This window comes from Ranitomeya variabilis, chromosome 4 (assembly GCF_051348905.1).
Source record: "Ranitomeya variabilis isolate aRanVar5 chromosome 4, aRanVar5.hap1, whole genome shotgun sequence".
In the NCBI taxonomy this organism is placed as follows: domain Eukaryota; kingdom Metazoa; phylum Chordata; class Amphibia; order Anura; family Dendrobatidae; genus Ranitomeya; species Ranitomeya variabilis.
In genome coordinates this window covers 441,989,641-442,008,912 of record NC_135235.1, presented here as the reverse complement: position 1 = coordinate 442,008,912, position 19,272 = coordinate 441,989,641, and the positions used below count along the sequence as shown (strand labels likewise).

The window sequence follows — 19,272 nt, the reverse complement described above, 5'->3', positions numbered from 1 at the left end:
ATTCATCCTCTACTTGTGTTTTTCTCCTCTACTTACAGGGGTTTGACATTCGTTTATCCCTTTGGTGCCACACTTAACATTATGAAGCCGGCAGTGGCTGTCCTGTCCACAGGATCTGTGTGTTTCCCACTGAACAGAGCAGTCATGGCATTCTATTATTCTAAGGTGATCAATTGAAGAAATTGTGGAGGGTTAAATTACTAGTAACTGCTTGCAATGTATATTGATTAAGGCATTTGTACCATGAAATGCTGTTTTCTTCTTCTAAAATGTTTAATTCCGGAGGTCTAATCTGAAGATTCTGAAATAAGTATAATCACGTTAAGTTAAAGGGGTTGTCCACTGCTCATATAACCCCTTCCCAATCAGCATGTTTGCCCCCAGTAAAATGCTTATACTCCCCTCCAGTGCAGTTCTAGTGGTGTCAGCACTCGCATACCCGGGGATTGCGTCACATTGCTATATCAAGTGATGGCTGCGAGCAATCAGCCCTGGCTTCACTCTCCCCACCTTCGAACCAATCGTATATCAAGAGGGGGCAAACATACCGATTGAGAAGGGGTTGTCCGAGTAGTGGACTACCCCTTTAAGTTCCCACAGTGCCGTTTGGTGAGTTTTTGATGCTGCATAGTTTAATTACACCAAAAATGAAGTTTCTTTTAGATCCAGTAAAGTAGGTAGGGTTTTAGGGAGTCCCTGACAAAGCAGCAAGCGAAACATGCGTTGGAGTGGTGTATGCGGGGAAGGTGGCGTCCTATTACTGGTTGATATTGCACTTAGCTTGATTTGGTATATATCAAAACTATTGTGGTTCTTTGGTATATTTTGGTGTATTTAATTGTTTCACTAAGTTATTGAATTCAGTTGGTTTTTATATTCATTTAGCACTTTTGCACTTTGCACATTATGGTTATAAAATGATCTTGGCTAGAAAATATTCTTTTGTTTACCATTTGAATTAATTATTATATATATATATATATATATATATATATATATATATATATATATATATATATATATATATAATATTTATGACAACTCATAACTAAAATAGATATATGTGATATATATATACAGTATATATATTATATCACATATATCTATTTTAGTTATGAGTTGTCATAAATATTATTATTATTATTATTTTTTTACCAATCAGTTTTAGTATGCCCTGCCAAATGCATTTAATATTGTCCCGAATCCCCCATGTAGTATAAAGTCCCTTGAGTCCATCCCTCGTACAGTAAAAATGTCCACTGATTCCTCAATGTACAACAGTAATGTCCCCTGTATGATGGCCCCACTGCTCTTATATACACAGTATGATGTCCATACAGCCTCCAATATACAATACTAGCATATACAATACCGATTCTAACGCATCGGGTATTCTAGAATGCACAGCCACATAGTATATAACACAGCCCACGTAGTATATAACACAGCTCCGTAGTATATAACACAGCCCACGTAGTATGTAGCACAGCCACGTAGTACATAACACAGCCCATGTAGTATATGACACAGGACACGCAGTATATGACACAGGACACGCAGTATATGACACAGGACATGCAGTATATGACACAGGACATGCAGCATATGACACAGGACACGCAGTATATGACACAGGACACGCAGTGTAGAGCACAGGCACGTAGTATATAGCACAGCCCACGTATTATATAGCAATGTGGGCACCATATTACTGTTAAAAAAACTATTAAAATAAAAAATAGTTATATACTCTTTACTGATACTCCTCGCGACGCTCCGTTCCCAGTAATGCCTTGCGGCAATAACACGTGATCATGTAGCGGTCTCGCGAGACCACTACGTGATCTCGAGTCATTGTCGCAATGCATTCTTGGGACTGGAGCACGAGGAGCGGGAAAGGCTGCGGCGGACTTCGGAAGGTGAGAATATAATGTTTATTTTTTTATTATTATTTTTAACATTATCTGTTTCTACTATTGATGTTTCATAGGCAGCATCAATAGTAAAAAGTGAAGCGGTGTTTAACTCCCGCCACAATATCGCTGACTGGTCGCGGCCGCGACCCATCAGCGACCCAGGATTTCCGTTACAGGCAAACAGACGGAAGTACCCCTTAGGCAATATATATATATATATATATATATATATATATATATATATATATAATGTCCCCACAGCTCCCCATATTCAGTATGATGGCCCCAACAGCTCCTTATATACAGTATGATGGCTCCCACAGCTCTTTATATACAGTATGATGGCCCCCACTGCTCTCATATACACACAATATGATGTCCATACAGCCTCCCAATATACAATATGATGTCCTTCCAGCTCCCCATATTCAGTATGATGGCCCCCACAGCTCCTTACATACAGTATGATGGCTCCCACAGCTCCTTACATACAGTATGATGGCCCCAACAGCTCCTTACATACAGTATGATGACCCCCACTGCTCTCATATACACAATGTGATGTCCATACAGCCACCAATATACAATACTAGCTATTGAACCCGTTCGATGCCTGGGTGGCGAGCATTTATATTGGCATATGGTCTCCATCCTGGTATGTGCTGCTCCCATCTTGCTCTCCCATCCTGTCATATGCTGCTCCATCCTACACCCCATCCTGTCTTGTGTGTCCCCCATTCTGTCATGTGCTGCTCCCATCCTGTGCCCCCATTCTGTCATGTGCTCCCATCCTGCGCCCCATCCTGTCATGTGTTCCCATCCTGCACCCCCATCCTGTCATGTGTGTGCCCCCATTCTGTCATGTGCTGCTCCCATCGTGCGCAATCATTCTGTCATGTGGTGCTCCCATCCCGCGCCCCCATTCTGTCATGTGCTGCTCCCATTCTGCGCCCCCATTCGGTTGTAATGGGCTGCACCCATTCTGCCTGTTCCTGTTTCCATTCTGCCATATGTTGCACCCATCTTTCTCTCTCCGGCTCTACTGCCCGAGGACGGCTGTGCTGAGTGCGGGCGGCTGTGCTGAGTGCGGGCGGCTGTGCTGAGTGCGGACGGCTGTGCTGAGTGCAGGCGGCTGTGCTGAGTGTGGGTGGCTGTGCGTGGCTGTGCTGAGTGCGGGCGGCTGTGCGTGGCTGTGCTGAGTGCGGGCGGCTGTGCGTGGCTGTGCTGGGCGCCGATTGCTGGGGGCCTGAGCAGGCGGGGACACCGGCGCGCTGTGGGGGTCAGGTGCCGGAGTCTCCGCTAGCTCAGGCCCCCGGCACTTGCTATATTTACCTGTCCCCCGTTCTATCGATGCGCGCTGCTCCATCCTCCACATCCTCTGGCTGTGACTGTTCAGTCAGAGGGCGGCGCGCATTAAGCGCGTCATCGTGCCCTCTGAACTGAACGTCACAGGTAGAGGATGTGGAGGATGGGGCAGCGAGCATCGATGGAACGGGTGACAGGTAAATATTGCATACTCACCCTCCTGGCTCGTCCCTGCTTCTCCGTTGGAGATCGCGGTGTTCGTTCAGTGCTTAAGCATACCGCGATCTCCTGGGAGCGTCACTCTGTGGGGTCCAGACTGCGTCGGCGCTTGCGCAGTCTATACACTGTGTTCCAAATTATTATGCAAATAATATTTCCTCATATTTTCTCTAAATTACCTATCTGAATTGCAGTCATTGTTATTTTCCAGTCATCTACTATTCTAGTATAATTGCAATGTTTTGGAACAAACTGCCTATGAAAACAGTATCTTTTAAAAAAAAATAAACACTCAAAATGCATGTTCCAAATTATTATGCACAGCAGAGTTTTCAACCTTTTTTTTTTATTTTGAACAAAAAAATGGTCAATTGTGAAGTTATAAGCATTATCAGCTTATTACAAAATGAAATCAAACAGTTTTCAAGTGAACACTTTATTCTAGGTGATGTTACATTTGCACATAGGACCCCTTGTTCGAAAGAAGCTTCTGAACTCTCTCGTCCATTGAATTTGTCAGTTTTTGGATGGTTTCTGCTTCAATTGTTTTGCATGTGGACAGAATACCCTCCCAGAGCTGTTTCTTAGATGTGAACTGCCTCCCGCCATCATAGACACTCCTTTTGATGATGCTCCAGAGGTTCTCAATGGGGTTGAGGTCAGGGGAAGATGGTGGCCACACCATAAGTTTGTCCTCTTTTATGCCCATAGCAGCCAGAGATGCAGATGTGTTTTTTGCAGCATGAGACGGTGCATTATCATGCATGAAAATTATCTTGCTGCGGAAAGCACGGTTCTTCCTCCTGCACCATGGCAGGAAGTGTTGTTTTAGAAACTCCACATAGATTATGGAGTTCATCTTTACCCCTTCAGGGATCATAAAGGGGCCGACAATGTCTCTCCCCATGATTCCAGCCCAAAACATTACTCCACCTCCTCCTTGTTGGCGCCTTAGCCGTGTTTTCATGGGGTGTCCATCAACCAGCCATCCTCCACTCCATCCATCTGGACCATCGAGCGTTGCACGGCACTCATCGGTGAACAAAACAGTTTGGAAGTCAGTCTTCATGTATCGTTTGGCCCACTGGAGCAGTTTTTGCTTGTTCAGTGGATAGAGGTGGTCGCCAGGATGGCTTACGCACCTCTGAAGGACCCTGCATCTTGTTGTTCTGGGGACGTTGGAGGCACCAGCAGCTTCAGAAACTTGTCTGCTGCTATGACAAGGCATTTTTGTAGCTGCTCTTTTAACCTGTTGGAAAGAGTCCTCAATTTTTCCTTATCAGCAAGGACACGTTTGTGCTGGGAATCAGCTACATACTTCTTGATTGTGCGATGATCACGATGAAGTGTCTTGGCAATGTTGATTGTAGTCATGCCTTGACCTAAATACTCCACAATTTGTTGCTTCTCAGCAGCTGATACATCCTTTTTCTTTCCCATTTTGGCAAAAAATGTAGGCTGCTTAATAATGTGGAACAGCCTTCTTAAGTAGTCTTGCCTTTATTTGGACACACCTGCCAAACTAATTTGCACAGGTAACTGCAATTGCTTTCAGTGAAATAAAGAGCCCTAACACACATCACCGTCAATGAGTTTAAATGACAAACAAAAAAATTCTAACCTTATCACTCCTAAACTCTATGTGCATAATAATTTGGAACACAGTTTAAAGGCTTCGGACAGAGTGACGCTCCCAGCGTTATATTATAGATGATGTCCTTCCAGCTCCCCATATTCAGTATGATGGCCCCCACAGCTCCTTACATACAGTATGATGGCTCCCACAGCTCTCCTATATATATATATATCATGGCCCCACAGCTTTCCTGTATACAGTGGTGCAATGGCCCTCCAAAGGCCCCTATACAGCATATAATAACAAAGCCCCCTATCAACAGTATAATGACCCCACACTGTATAATGGCCCCAAAGCTTTCTACACACAGTATAATACACCCAAAGCTCCTCAAAACACAGTATAATCCCCCAAAGCACGCGTATACGCAGTATAATGCCTTCAAAGCCCCCTATAAACAGTATAATCCCCAAAAGCCCTCTGTACACAATATTAGTTTATACTGCAGTCTTTTCATGTGACAATTTCCTGCTACTAAAATAATCCCTCTGGATTAATGTCTCTGGGAACATGACGTGCTGTTCCCAGTATAAGTAGTGTCCGGTCACTGTACACAATGCAGATATTCTCCCATCACTCCCATCACCTGCAATGCCTGATCACTGGCTCTACCAGGTGACGCCTCTCACTGACTTCCCTGATACACTGGACACAACTTGCTAGACTGCCCATAGACTGGATGATGTTGCTGTTGGCCTTCCCTGCTGCTTTCTGCCATCAGGTATGCTGTGTTCTCACTTCTCTCTCCTTCTCTCTCCTATCAGCTGATTTTCCTGCTGCTGTCCTCACTGATTCCTTCTGTCTTCTGCTATCAGCCATCCTCAAATAGCATCTTACCAACTGCCAACTGTCCGTTTGCTTCAAAATCATGACAGACTCCTCCCACTTTAGCCCTGCACCAATCAGACTCTTTTCCACTAAAGCCCTGCGCCAATCCGATTATTCCCACTTGAGCCCTGCACCAATCAGGGCTTTCCTACAATAGCTACACGTGCACAGTTCCTTCCCCCCAGAGGGACATCAGCTGGTACCACAGTGTTATCGCTCTACAGCTGCCACCACAGGACAAATGTGGCACTACATGCTGCCACCAGGAAACTACATGATGGTAACGATAGGTTGCGGCTTTAAAAGGAAGGTACCGCGTTTGTAGATCATTAATAAATCACTGTAATGTAGCATAACATGCTGCTATAACCAAGTTTTAAATGCATGTGAAACATATTTCGTGTGTTATATGAGTTTAAAGAAGGCACTGGGGGCTGACATCTTGGTTTCACAGCAGTAGCAGGGCACTAACAGTGTCATTTTACGGCACCCCATGGACATAGGGTCAGCGCCGGTCTATTATCTCCTATCTTTAACATTGTAGCTGCTTTAGCAGTGAGCTGGGCACGCCTCTGTGGGCTGCACAAATCACTGCTGTAGGTGTGACTGGCCACCATTTTATTATAGCCCAGTGCTATCTGCCCAGCTCCACTTACTCTATCACAGGACAGAAGTGCACTGGAGCCGGAGGATGGAGAGTGGGGAGTGCGGGGGTTTACCTCCCTGCTCCTCTGTACTCCAGGAACTGCACGTTCTGAGCAGACATCCTCTGCTCCTCACATGCTGCCCTCCCTGTGTGCTTCTCCTGCTCTGTCTCCGCCTCCCCCCTCACACACAGTCCGGTAAGAAGCTGCATTTACAGCCTGCAGACAGGGAGCTGACACCTGGAGAAAGAGCAGGGCAGCTGACAGGACAGGGATTAAGGTGGGGGAAGGGGGGATGGCTGCTGAGCCCACTCTCTTCTGCTCTTCTGTAAACTCTATAGCTGTGTTTCTGATGCAGTAACTGCTGGTGATAGCAGATCACAGGGCAGTCACACACAAAATGGCTCTGCCCTGTGATGCTGCTCTTCATTCTGCCCCAGGGATATTAGACCACCCAAAAGGGGAGGGAAATGGTGATGTCAGCAGTTACTGCCCCAATTTTCCAGCTAACAGTAAAGCTGGTAAGTCTTACTATAGCTGCTTGAGGTCTAAAACGGAACCTAGTGGTCAATAAATATATTTGTAAGAAAATATATAATATTTTTCATATAGAAATGTTTGAAAACAGTGCAAACATTGCATTAATACATTTTATTTACTATTTTAAGCTTAATTTCACAAATAAACAAACTACAAGAAAACTGGTGGCACCTTCCCTTTAAGGGTAATAGTCATGTCCATCATATAACATCGGGCCACTGCATGAGAAGTTCCTAGAGTAGGATATTCCAACCACAATATGGCCGACGCTTCACTTGTCCAATGGCAAGTAGACTGATGGAAGCCCCGAGCCCTCCAGGAAGTGCTCCATAGTGACTTCCGGAGGCTGTGTGTGCTCTGGCGCTGGAAGAGAAGAAGCGCCGGGACTGCAGGACACGTGACACAAAGGCGGACACGTTGGAGTATACCGGTATATATCAGGAGGTGAGGAGCTCTATGGTGAGAATGGCCGCTTCTCTCCTACACGCACCTCACACACTGCGCTCCTTACTGGGAACTGTACGTGCACAGCTGTGTGTTCCTCCGCAGGAAATAGTCCTGGACCCTGTACATCTGTTGTGGATTGCTTCGCCCATATAGAGCCATGCATTCCTGTTAATGTGGGGTGCCCACCTGTGTATAGGGCTGGTGTAGGGTGCCACTCTCCTATGTATAGGGCTGGTGTAGGGTGCCACTCTCCTGTGTATAGGGCTGGTGTAGGGTGCCACCCTCCTGTGTATAGGGCTGGTGTAGGGTGCCACCCTCCTGTGTATGGGTTTGGGGCTGGTGTAGGGTGCCGCCCTCCTGTGTATAGGGCTGGTGTAGGGTGCCACCCTCCTGTGTACGGGGCTGGTGTAGGGTGCCGCCCTCCTGTGTATGGGGCTGGTGTAGGGTGCCACCCTCCTGTGTATAGGGCTGGTGTAGGGTGCTGCCCTCATGTGTATATGGCTAGTGTAGGGTGCCACCCTCCTGTGTACGGGGCTGGTGTAGGGTGCCGCCCTCCTGTGTATGAGGCTGATGTAGGGTGACACCCTCCTGTGTATAGGGCTGGTGTAGGGTGCCGCCCTCCTGTGTATAGGGCTGGTGTAGGGTGCTGCCCTCCTGTATATAGGGCTGGTGTAGGGGGCCGCCCTCCTGTGTACGGGGCTGGTGTAGCGTGCCGCCCTCCTGTGTACGAGGCTGATGTAGGGTGACACCCTCCTGTGTATAGGGCTGGTGTAGGGTGCCACTCTCCTGTGTATAGGGCTGGTGTAGGGTGCCACCCTCCTGTGTATAGGGCTGGTGTAGGGTGCCACCCTCCTGTGTATGGGTTTGGGGCTGGTGTAGGGTGCCACCCTCCTGTGTATAGGGCTGGTGTAGGGTGCCACCCTCCTGTGTATAGGGCTGGTGTAGGGTGCCACCCTCCTGTGTACGGGGCTGGTGTAGGGTGCCGCCCTCCTGTGTATGGGGCTGGTGTAGGGTGCCACCCTCCTGTGTATAGGGCTGGTGTAGGGTGCTGCCCTCCTGTGTATATGGCTAGTGTAGGGTGCCACCCTCCTGTGTACGGGGCTGGTGTAGGGTGCCGCCCTCCTGTGTATGAGGCTGATGTAGGGTGCCACCCTCCTGTGTATAGGGCTGGTGTAGGGTGCCGCCCTCTTGTGTACGAGGCTAGTGTAGGGTGCCGCCCTCCTGTGTATAGGGCTGGCGTAGGGTGTCACCCTCCTGTGTATAGGGCTGGTGTAGGGTGCCGCCCTCCTGTGTATAGGGCTGGTGTAGGGTGCCACCCTCCTGTGTATGGGGCTGGTGTAGGGTGCCACCCTCCTGTGTATGGGGCTGGTGTAGGGTGCCGCCCTCCTGTGTATGGGGCTGGTGTAGGGTGCCTCCCTCCTGTGCACGGGGCTGGTGTAGGGTGCCGCCCTCCTGTGTACTGGGCTGGTGTAGGGTGCCGCCCTCCTGTGCACGGGGCTGGTGTTGGGTGCCACCCTCCTGTTGTAGGGTGCCGCCCTCCTGTGTACGGGGCTGGTGTAGGGTGCCGCCCATCCCCCTGAGGAAGTGGCACCGTGTGGCCACAAAACGCGCGTTGGGGACCACCTCCTGACTGTTTCCCCACTCTGCCCCCTGTATTGGTAAGTGAAAGCACCTTCTCTAACCACCATACTTAATGGTGTCATTGTGGAATCCCATTGGGGAGATCCCTGTTGCATATATTGGTGTCTTTTTCTAGGTTTGGCACATTGTGGCCCAGGTTTTGCCTCCACTTAGCATTATCTACATATGTTCTCCCTGGTTTTTATACCTATTAAATAGGGGGTGGGGGCAGTGGTTTTTGGCATGCCCATACATCGGCAGTAACATCTAGGGGATTGTGGGGATGGGGGCTGTATCAGCATTTCTCGGGCATTCATCCTGTGTTCCAGCCATTAAATAATGTAATTTGTTATTTATATGTTCTTGAATTATATATGGAACTAGCTGTACTACCCGGCTTCGCCCGGGTTAATGACTGCTGTTAGCAAAATAGAATGTGTTAACAAAAATTTATTCTGCACACAAAAACCACAAAACAAATAGATAGAAATGTAATTATTAAAAGGCAAAAACTAAGCAAATAGAAGCATTTCACAACATATATTAGCTTTGTTATACTGAGAATGTCTTTGTTGCCTATATTAACCAATCAGAGCTCAGGTTAATTAACTGTAGCAAAATAGAAGCTGAGCTGTGATTGGTTGCTATTGGCAGCCTGATAAATCCCCAGCCAACAGGAAGCCCTCCCCCCTGGCAGTATATATTAGCTCACACATACACATAATAGACAGGTCATGTGACTGACAGCTGCCGTATTTCCTATATGGTACATTTGTTGCTCTTGTAGTTTGCTTATTAATCAGATTTTTATTTTTGAAGGACAATACCAGACTTGTGTGTGTTTTAGGGCGAGTTTTATGTGTCAAGTTGTGTGTGTTGAGTTGCGTGTGGCGACATGCATGTAGCGACTTTTGTGAGATGAGTTTTGTGTGGCGACATGCGTGTAGCAACATTTTGTGTGTTGAGTTGCATGTGACAGGTTAGTGTAGCAAGTTGTGTGCAGCAAGATTTGTGCATGGCGAGTTTTGCGCGTGGCGAGTTTTATGTGTGGTGCATTTTGAGTATGTGCAAGTTTTGTGTGAGGCAACTTTTGCATGTGGTGCAACTTTTGTACATGTGGCAATTTTTCTGTGTGTGCAAGTTTTGCATGAGGTGAGTTTTCCATGAGGTGAGTTTTGCACGTGTGGCGAGTTTTGCGTGAGCCTAGTTTTGCATATGGCGAGTTTTGCATGTAGCGAGTTTTGAGTGGTGACTTTTGTGTTTCGACTTTTATGTGGCGAGGTTGGTGTGTGTGTGTGGTGAAATGTGTGCTGAGGGTGGTATATGTGTTCAAGCACGTGGTAGTGTGTGGCGCATTTTGTGTTTGTGTTCATATCCCCGTGTGTGGTGAGTATCCCATGTCGGGGCCCCACCTTAGCAACTGTACGGTATATACTCTTTGTCGCCATCGCTCTCATTCTTTAAGTCCTCATTGTTCACATCTGGCAGCTGTCAATTTTCCTCCAACACTTTTCCCTTCACTTTTTCCCCATTATGTAGATAGGAGCAAAATTGTTTGGTGAATTGGAACGCGCGGGGTTAAAATTTCACCTCACAACATAGCCTATGACGCTCTCGGGGTCCAGACGTGTGACTGTGCAAAATTTTGTGGCTGTAGCTGCGACGGTACAGATGCCAATCCCGGACATACACACATACATACATTCAGCTTTATATATTAGATATACCTGTATGTAATCTCCTGTATATAGTATATACCTGTGTGTCATCTCACCTATATATAGTATATATCTGTGTGTCATCTCCTGTATATAGTATATACCTGTATGTCATCTCCTCCTATACATAGCATATACCTGTGTCATCTCCTCCTGTATATACTATATACCTGTAGGTAATCTGCTCCTGTATATAGTATATACCTGTGTGTCATCTCCTCCTGTATATAGTATATACCTGTATGTCATCTCCTCCTGTATGTAGTATGTACCTGTATGTCATCTCCTCCTCTATATAGTATATACCTGTGTGTCATCTCTCCTGTATATAGTATATATCTGTGTGTCATCTCCTCCTGTATATAGTATATACCTGTGTGTCATCTCCCCTGTAAATAGTATATACCTGTGTGTCATCTCCTGTATATAGTATATAGCTGTATGCCATCTCCTCCTGTATTAGCCCTCGTTCACACGTTATTTGGTCAGTATTTTTACCTCAGTATTTGTAAGCTAAAATGGCAGCCTGATAAATCCCCAGCCAACAGTAAGCCCACCCCCTGGCAGTATATATTAGCTCACACATACACATAATAGACTGGTCATGTGACTGACAGCTGCCGGATTCCTATATGGTACATTTGTTGCTCTTGTAGTTTGTCTGCTTATTAATCAGATTTTTATTTTTGAAGGATACCAGACTTGTGTGTGTTTTAGGGCGAGTTTCGTGTGTCAAGTTGTGTGTGTTGAGTTGCGTGTGGCGACATGCATGTAGGGACTTTTGTGAGATGAGTTTTGTGTGGCGACATGCGTGTAGCAACTTTTTGTGTGTCGAGTTGCATGTGACAGGTTAGTGTAGCAAGTTGTGTGCAGCAAGTTTTGCGCATGGCGAGTTTTGCGCGTGGCGAGTTTTATGTGTGGTGCCTTTTGAGTATGTGCAAGTTTTGTGTGAGGCAACTTTTGCATGTGTTGCAACTTTTGTGCATGTGGCAATTTTTCTGCGTGTGGCAATTTTTCTGCGTGTGCAAGTTTTGCGTGTGGCGAGTTTTGCACGTGTGGCGAGTTTTGCATGTGGAGAGTTTTGCGCGTGGCGAGTTTTGAGCGGCGACTTTTGTGTTTCTACTTTTATGTGGCGAGGTTGGTGTATGTGTGGTGAAATGTGCACTGAGGGTGGTATATGTGTTCGAGCACGTGGTAGTGTGTGGCGCATTTTGTGTGTGTGTTCATATCCCCGTGGTGGTGTGATTATCCCATGTTGGGGCCCCACCTTAGCAACTGTACAGTATATACTCTTTGGTGCCATCGCTGTCATTCTTTAAGTCCCCCTTGTTCACATCTGGCAGCTGTTAATTTGCCTCCAACACTTTTCCTTTCATTTTTTCCCCATTATGTAGATAGGGGCAAAATTGTTTGGTGACTTGGAAAGCGCGGGGTTAAAATTTCACCTCACAATATAGCTTTGACGCTCTCAGGGTCCAGACGTGTGACTGTGCAAAATTTTGTGCCTGTAGCTGCGACGCCTCCAACACTTTTCCTTTCACTTTTTCCCCATTATGTAGATAGGGGCAAAATTGTTTGGTGAATTGGAAAGCGCGGGGTTAAAATTTCACCTCACAACATAGCCTATGACGCTCTCGGGGTCCAGACGTGTGACTGTGCAAAATTTTGTGGCTGTAGCTGCTACGGTTCAGATGCCAATCCCGGACATACATACATACATACATACATACACACACACACACATTCAGCTTTATATATTAGATATATCTGTGTGTCATCTCCTGTATATAGTATATACCTGTATGTCATCTCCTCCTATACATAGCATATACCTGTGTCATCTCCTCCTGTATATACTATATACCTGTAGGTAATCTGCTCCTGTATATAGTATATACCTGTGTGTCATCTCCTCCTGTATATAGTATATACCTGTATGTCATCTCCTCCTGTATGTAGTATGTACCTGTATGTCATCTCCTCCTCTATATAGTATATACCTGTGTGTCATCTCTCCTGTATATAGTATATATCTGTGTGTCATCTCCTCCTGTATATAGTATATACCTGTGTGTCATCTCCCCTGTAAATAGTATATACCTGTGTGTCATCTCCTGTATATAGTATATAGCTGTATGCCATCTCCTCCTGTATTAGCCCTCGTTCACACGTTATTTGGTCAGTATTTTTACCTCAGTATTTGTAAGCTAAAATGGCAGCCTGATAAATCCCCAGCCAACAGTAAGCCCACCCCCTGGCAGTATATATTAGCTCACACATACACATAATAGACTGGTCATGTGACTGACAGCTGCCGGATTCCTATATGGTACATTTGTTGCTCTTGTAGTTTGTCTGCTTATTAATCAGATTTTTATTTTTGAAGGATACCAGACTTGTGTGTGTTTTAGGGCGAGTTTCGTGTGTCAAGTTGTGTGTGTTGAGTTGCGTGTGGCGACATGCATGTAGGGACTTTTGTGAGATGAGTTTTGTGTGGCGACATGCGTGTAGCAACTTTTTGTGTGTCGAGTTGCATGTGACAGGTTAGTGTAGCAAGTTGTGTGCAGCAAGTTTTGCGCATGGCGAGTTTTGCGCGTGGCGAGTTTTATGTGTGGTGCCTTTTGAGTATGTGCAAGTTTTGTGTGAGGCAACTTTTGCATGTGTTGCAACTTTTGTGCATGTGGCAATTTTTCTGCGTGTGGCAATTTTTCTGCGTGTGCAAGTTTTGCGTGTGGCGAGTTTTGCACGTGTGGCGAGTTTTGCATGTGGAGAGTTTTGCGCGTGGCGAGTTTTGAGCGGCGACTTTTGTGTTTCTACTTTTATGTGGCGAGGTTGGTGTATGTGTGGTGAAATGTGCACTGAGGGTGGTATATGTGTTCGAGCACGTGGTAGTGTGTGGCGCATTTTGTGTGTGTGTTCATATCCCCGTGGTGGTGTGATTATCCCATGTTGGGGCCCCACCTTAGCAACTGTACAGTATATACTCTTTGGTGCCATCGCTGTCATTCTTTAAGTCCCCCTTGTTCACATCTGGCAGCTGTTAATTTGCCTCCAACACTTTTCCTTTCATTTTTTCCCCATTATGTAGATAGGGGCAAAATTGTTTGGTGACTTGGAAAGCGCGGGGTTAAAATTTCACCTCACAATATAGCTTTGACGCTCTCAGGGTCCAGACGTGTGACTGTGCAAAATTTTGTGCCTGTAGCTGCGACGCCTCCAACACTTTTCCTTTCACTTTTTCCCCATTATGTAGATAGGGGCAAAATTGTTTGGTGAATTGGAAAGCGCGGGGTTAAAATTTCACCTCACAACATAGCCTATGACGCTCTCGGGGTCCAGACGTGTGACTGTGCAAAATTTTGTGGCTGTAGCTGCTACGGTTCAGATGCCAATCCCGGACATACATACATACATACATACATACACACACACACACATTCAGCTTTATATATTAGATAAAAGTTTGTGTAAGAAATCAATGCTCTGGATTTTTCTCCTTTAAGTATACCTCCTGTGTACTGAGCTGGTGTAGGGTGCCCCCTCCTGTGTACTGGGCTGGTGTAGGGTGCCGCCCTCCTGTGTATAGGGCTGGTGTAGGGTGCCACCATCCTGTGTATAGGGCTGGTGTAGGATGCTGCCCTCCTGTATATAGGGCTGGTGTAGGGGGCCGCCCTCCTGTGTACGGGGCTGGTGTAGGTTGCCGCCCACCTGTGTACGGGGCTGGTGTAGGGTGCCACCCTCCTGTTGTAGGGTGCCGCCCTCCTGTGTATGGGGCTGGTGTAGGGTGCCGCCCTCCTGTGTACTGGGCTGGTGTAGGGTGCCGTCCTCCTGTGTACTGGGCTGGTGTAGGGTGCCGCCCTCCTGTGTACTGGGCTGGTGTAGGGTGCCGCCCTCCTGTGCACGGGGCTGGTGTAGGGTGCCGCCCTCCTGTGTACTGGGCTGGTGTAGGGTGCCGCCCTCCTGTGCACGGGGCTGGTGTAGGGTGCCACCCTCCTGTTGTAGGGTGCCGCCCTCCTGTGTACGGGGCTGGTGTAGGGTGCCGCCCTCCTGTGTACTGGGCTGGTGTAGGGTGCCGCCCTCCTGTGTACTGGGCTGGTGTAGGGTGCCGCCCTGCTGTGTACTGGGCTGGTGTAGGGTGCCGTCCTCCTGTGCACGGGGCTGGTGTAGGGTGCGGCCCTCCTGTGTACTGGGCTGGTGTAGGGTGCTGCCCTCCTGTGTATAGGGCTGGTGTATGGTGCCTCCCTCCTGTGTACGGGGCTGGTGTAGGGGGCCGCCCTCCTGTGTATAGGGCTGGTGTAGGGTGCCACCCTCCTGTGTATAGGGCTGGTGTAGGGTGCCGCCCTCCTGTGTATAGGGCTGATGTAGGGTGCCACCCTCCTGTGTATGGGGCTGGTGTAGGGTGCCACTCTCCTGTGTATGGGGCTGGTGTAGGGTGCCGCCCTCCTGTGTACTGGGCTGGTGTAGGGTGCCGCCCTCCTGTGCACGGGGCTGGTGTTGGGTGCCACCCTCCTGTTGTAGGGTGCCGCCCTCCTGTGTACGGGGCTGGTGTAGGGTGCCGCCCATCCCCCTGAGGAAGTGGCACCGTGTGGCCACAAAACGCGCGTTGGGGACCACCTCCTGACTGTTTCCCCACTCTGCCCCCTGTATTGGTAAGTGAAAGCACCTTCTCTAACCACCATACTTAATGGTGTCATTGTGGAATCCCATTGGGGAGATCCCTGTTGCATATATTGGTGTCTTTTTCTAGGTTTGGCACATTGTGGCCCAGGTTTTGCCTCCACTTAGCATTATCTACATATGTTCTCCCTGGTTTTTATACCTATTAAATAGGGGGTGGGGGCAGTGGTTTTTGGCATGCCCATACATCGGCAGTAACATCTAGGGGATTGTGGGGATGGGGGCTGTATCAGCATTTCTCGGGCATTCATCCTGTGTTCCAGCCATTAAATAATGTAATTTGTTATTTATATGTTCTTGAATTATATATGGAATAAAAGTTTGTGTAAGAAATCAATGCTCTGGATTTTTCTCCTTTAAGTATACCTCCTGTGTACTGGGCTGGTGTAGGGTGCCCCCTCCTGTGTACTGGGCTGGTGTAGGGTGCCGCCCTCCTGTGTATAGGGCTGGTGTAGGGTGCCACCATCCTGTGTATAGGGCTGGTGTAGGATGCTGCCCTCCTGTATATAGGGCTGGTGTAGGGGGCCGCCCTCCTGTGTACGGGGCTGGTGTAGGTTGCCGCCCACCTGTGTACGGGGCTGGTGTAGGGTGCCACCCTCCTGTTGTAGGGTGCCGCCCTCCTGTGTATGGGGCTGGTGTAGGGTGCCGCCCTCCTGTGTACTGGGCTGGTGTAGGGTGCCATCCTCCTGTGTACTGGGCTGGTGTAGGGTGCCGCCCTCCTGTGTACTGGGCTGGTGTAGGGTGCCGCCCTCCTGTGCACGGGGCTGGTGTAGGGTGCCGCCCTCCTGTGTACTGGGCTGGTGTAGGGTGCCGCCCTCCTGTGTACTGGGCTGGTGTAGGGTGCCGCCCTCCTGTGCACGGGGCTGGTGTAGGGTGCCACCCTCCTGTTGTAGGGTGCCGCCCTCCTGTGTACGGGGCTGGTGTAGGGTGCCGCCCTCCTGTGTACTGGGCTGGTGTAGGGTGCCGCCCTCCTGTGTACTGGGCTGGTGTAGGGTGCCGCCCTCCTGTGTACTGGGCTGGTGTAGGGTGCCGCCCTCCTGTGTACTGGGCTGGTGTAGGGTGCCGTCCTCCTGTGCACGGGGCTGGTGTAGGGTGCGGCCCTCCTGTGTACTGGGCTGGTGTAGGGTGCCGCCCTCCTGTGTATAGGGCTGGTGTAGGGTGCCGCCCTCCTGTGTACAGGGCTGGTGTAGGTTGCCGCCCTCCTGTGCACGGGGCTGGTGTAGGGTGCCGCCCTCCTGTGTACTGGGCTGGTGTAGGGTGCTGTTGTGAGTTTGGTTTTTGGGCTCCCCCGGTGGTCACTGGTGGTACTGGACTTGTGTGCTTCACTTTCTCTGTTCACCTGTTTCCATCAGGGTATGGGTGTATCCTATTTAGCCTTGCTGCTCAGTTATTCTAGTGCCGGCCATCAATGTAACCAGAGCCTTTCTGTTGCATGTTCCTGCTTCTAGACTACTATCAGCTAAGTTGGACTCTTAGTCCTAAGTTTGTTTTGCATTTTTGTTCCAGTTCACAGTTATGTTATTTTTCTGTAGCTGGAAGCTCTTGTGGGCCGAAATTGCCACTCCGGTGTCATGAGTTGACACATGAGTCTTAAAGTAATTTCGGGATGGTATTTTAATAGGGTTTTCAGCTGACCGTGAAGTTCCCTATTGTATCTTCTTGCTATCTAGTAAGCGGACCTCGCTTTGCTGAACCTACCTTCATACTGCGTATGTCTTTTCCTCTGAACTCACCGTCAATATATGTGGGGGGCTTCTGTGTCCTTTTTGGGGGAATTTCCCTAGAGGTAAGCCAGGTCTGTCTTTTCCTCTATTAGGGTTAGTTAGTCCTCCGGCTGGCGCTAGGCGTCTAGGGATAAAACGTAGGTACGCCACCCGGCCACTGTTAGTTGTGTGGTAGGTTTAGCTCACGGTCAGCTCGAGATTCCATCACCCAAGAGCTGTTCTGTTATTTATGTTCTCTGACGTTCCCTTGCCATTGGGAACCATGACAGTATGGCCGGCCCAGTGTTAAAACTGTTGGCAGAAGAAAGGAGAGAAAAAGAAGTCTGCAGATTTTTTATTTTATTTTTTTTTCCTCTGAGCTTGCTCTATAGTTGACTTAGTTGCATTTCTGCTCTAATTGCAGCCTTTGTCTCTCTCTCTCCTTCTAATCCTTGAATGGCTCTGATCTCACCTGATTAAAATGGATCCTCAGAGTTTGGCTACAGGTTTGAATAATCTTGCTACGAAGGTTCAAAATTTACAGGATTTTGTTATTCATGCTCCTATATCTGAACCTAGAATTCCTATACCAGAATTTTTCTCCGGGGATAGATCTCGTTTCCTGAATTTCAAAAATAATTGTAAATTATTTCTTTCCCTGAGATCTCGCTCCGCTGGAGATCCCGCACAGCAGGTTAGGATAGTAATTTCCTTGCTGCGGGGTGACCCTCAAGACTGGGCATTTGCATTGGCACCCGGGGATCCTGCGTTGCTCAATGTGGATGCGTTTTTTCTGGCTTTGAGGTTGCTTTATGAGGAACCTAACTTAGAGATTCAGGCTGAAAAAGCCTTGATGGCCCTATCTCAAGGGCAAGATGAAGCTGAAATATACTGCCAAAAATTTCGTAAATGGTCTGTGCTTACTCAGTGGAATGAGTGCGCCCTGGCGGCGAATTTCAGAGAGGGTCTCTCTGATGCCATTAAAGATGTTATGGTGGGGTTCCCTGCACCTACAGGTCTGAATGAGTCCATGACAATGGCTATTCAGATTGATCGGCGTTTGCGGGAGCGCAAACCTGTGCACCATTTGGCGGTGTCTTCTGAGAAGGCTCCAGAAAATATGCAATGTGATAGAATTCTGTCCAGAAGTGAACGGCAGAATTTTAGGCGAAAAAATGGGTTGTGCTTCTATTGTGGTGATTCAACTCATGTTATATCAGCATGCTCTAAACGTACAAAAAAGGTTGATAAGTCTATTTCAATTGGCACTTTACAGTCTAAGTTTATTCTGTCTGTGACCTTGATTTGTTCATTATCGTCAATTACCGCGGATGCCTATGTCGACTCTGGCGCCGCCTTGAGTCTAATGGATTGGTCCTTTGCCAGGCGCTGTGGGTTTGATCTAGAGCCTCTGGAAGTTCCTATACCTCTGAAGGGTATTGACTCTACACCATTGGCTAGTAATAAACCACAATACTGGACACAAGTGACTATGCGTATGAATCCAGACCATCAGGAGATGATTCGCTTCCTGGTGTTGTACAATCTACATGACGTTTTGGTGCTCGGATTACCATGGTTACAATCTCATAACCCAGTCCTTGACTGGAAAGCAATGTCTGTGTTAAGCTGGGGATGTCAGGGGGCTCATGGGGACGTACCTTTGGTTTCCATTTCGTCATCTATTCCCTCTGAGATTCCGGAATTTTTATCTGATTATCGTGATGTTTTTGAGGAGCCTAAGCTTGGTTCACTACCTCCTCACAGAGATTGCGATTGTACCATAGATCTGATTCCGGGCAGTAAATTTCCAAAGGGTCGTTTATTTAATCTATCTGTACCTGAACATGCTGCTATGCGAGAATATATTAAGGAGTCCCTGGAAAAGGGACATATTCGTCCTTCTTCATCTCCCTTAGGAGCCGGTTTTTTCTTTGTATCTAAAAAAGATGGCTCTTTGAGGCCGTGTATTGATTATCGACTCTTGAATAAAATTACAGTCAAATATCAGTATCCTCT

The 19,272-nt window shown here is 47.8% G+C and overlaps 1 protein-coding gene across 2 annotated transcripts in view; it reads left to right on the top strand.

Moving 5' to 3' along the window:
- The window catches only part of LOC143765132 (intraflagellar transport protein 52 homolog), a 254,116-nt gene that overhangs the window by 5,762 nt on the left and 229,082 nt on the right, over positions 1–19,272 (top strand). The window contains exon 4 of one of the 2 annotated variants that reach the window (XR_013213324.1): positions 39–384. Coding sequence is in view for 1 of the 2 variants with exons in the window: in XM_077251486.1 (XP_077107601.1) it covers positions 39–165 (127 nt within the window). In the remaining variant the exon portion in view is untranslated. Of the gene's footprint in view, positions 1–38; positions 385–19,272 lie in introns of those variants that run through there. The other variant, XM_077251486.1, reaches the window with a different exon arrangement.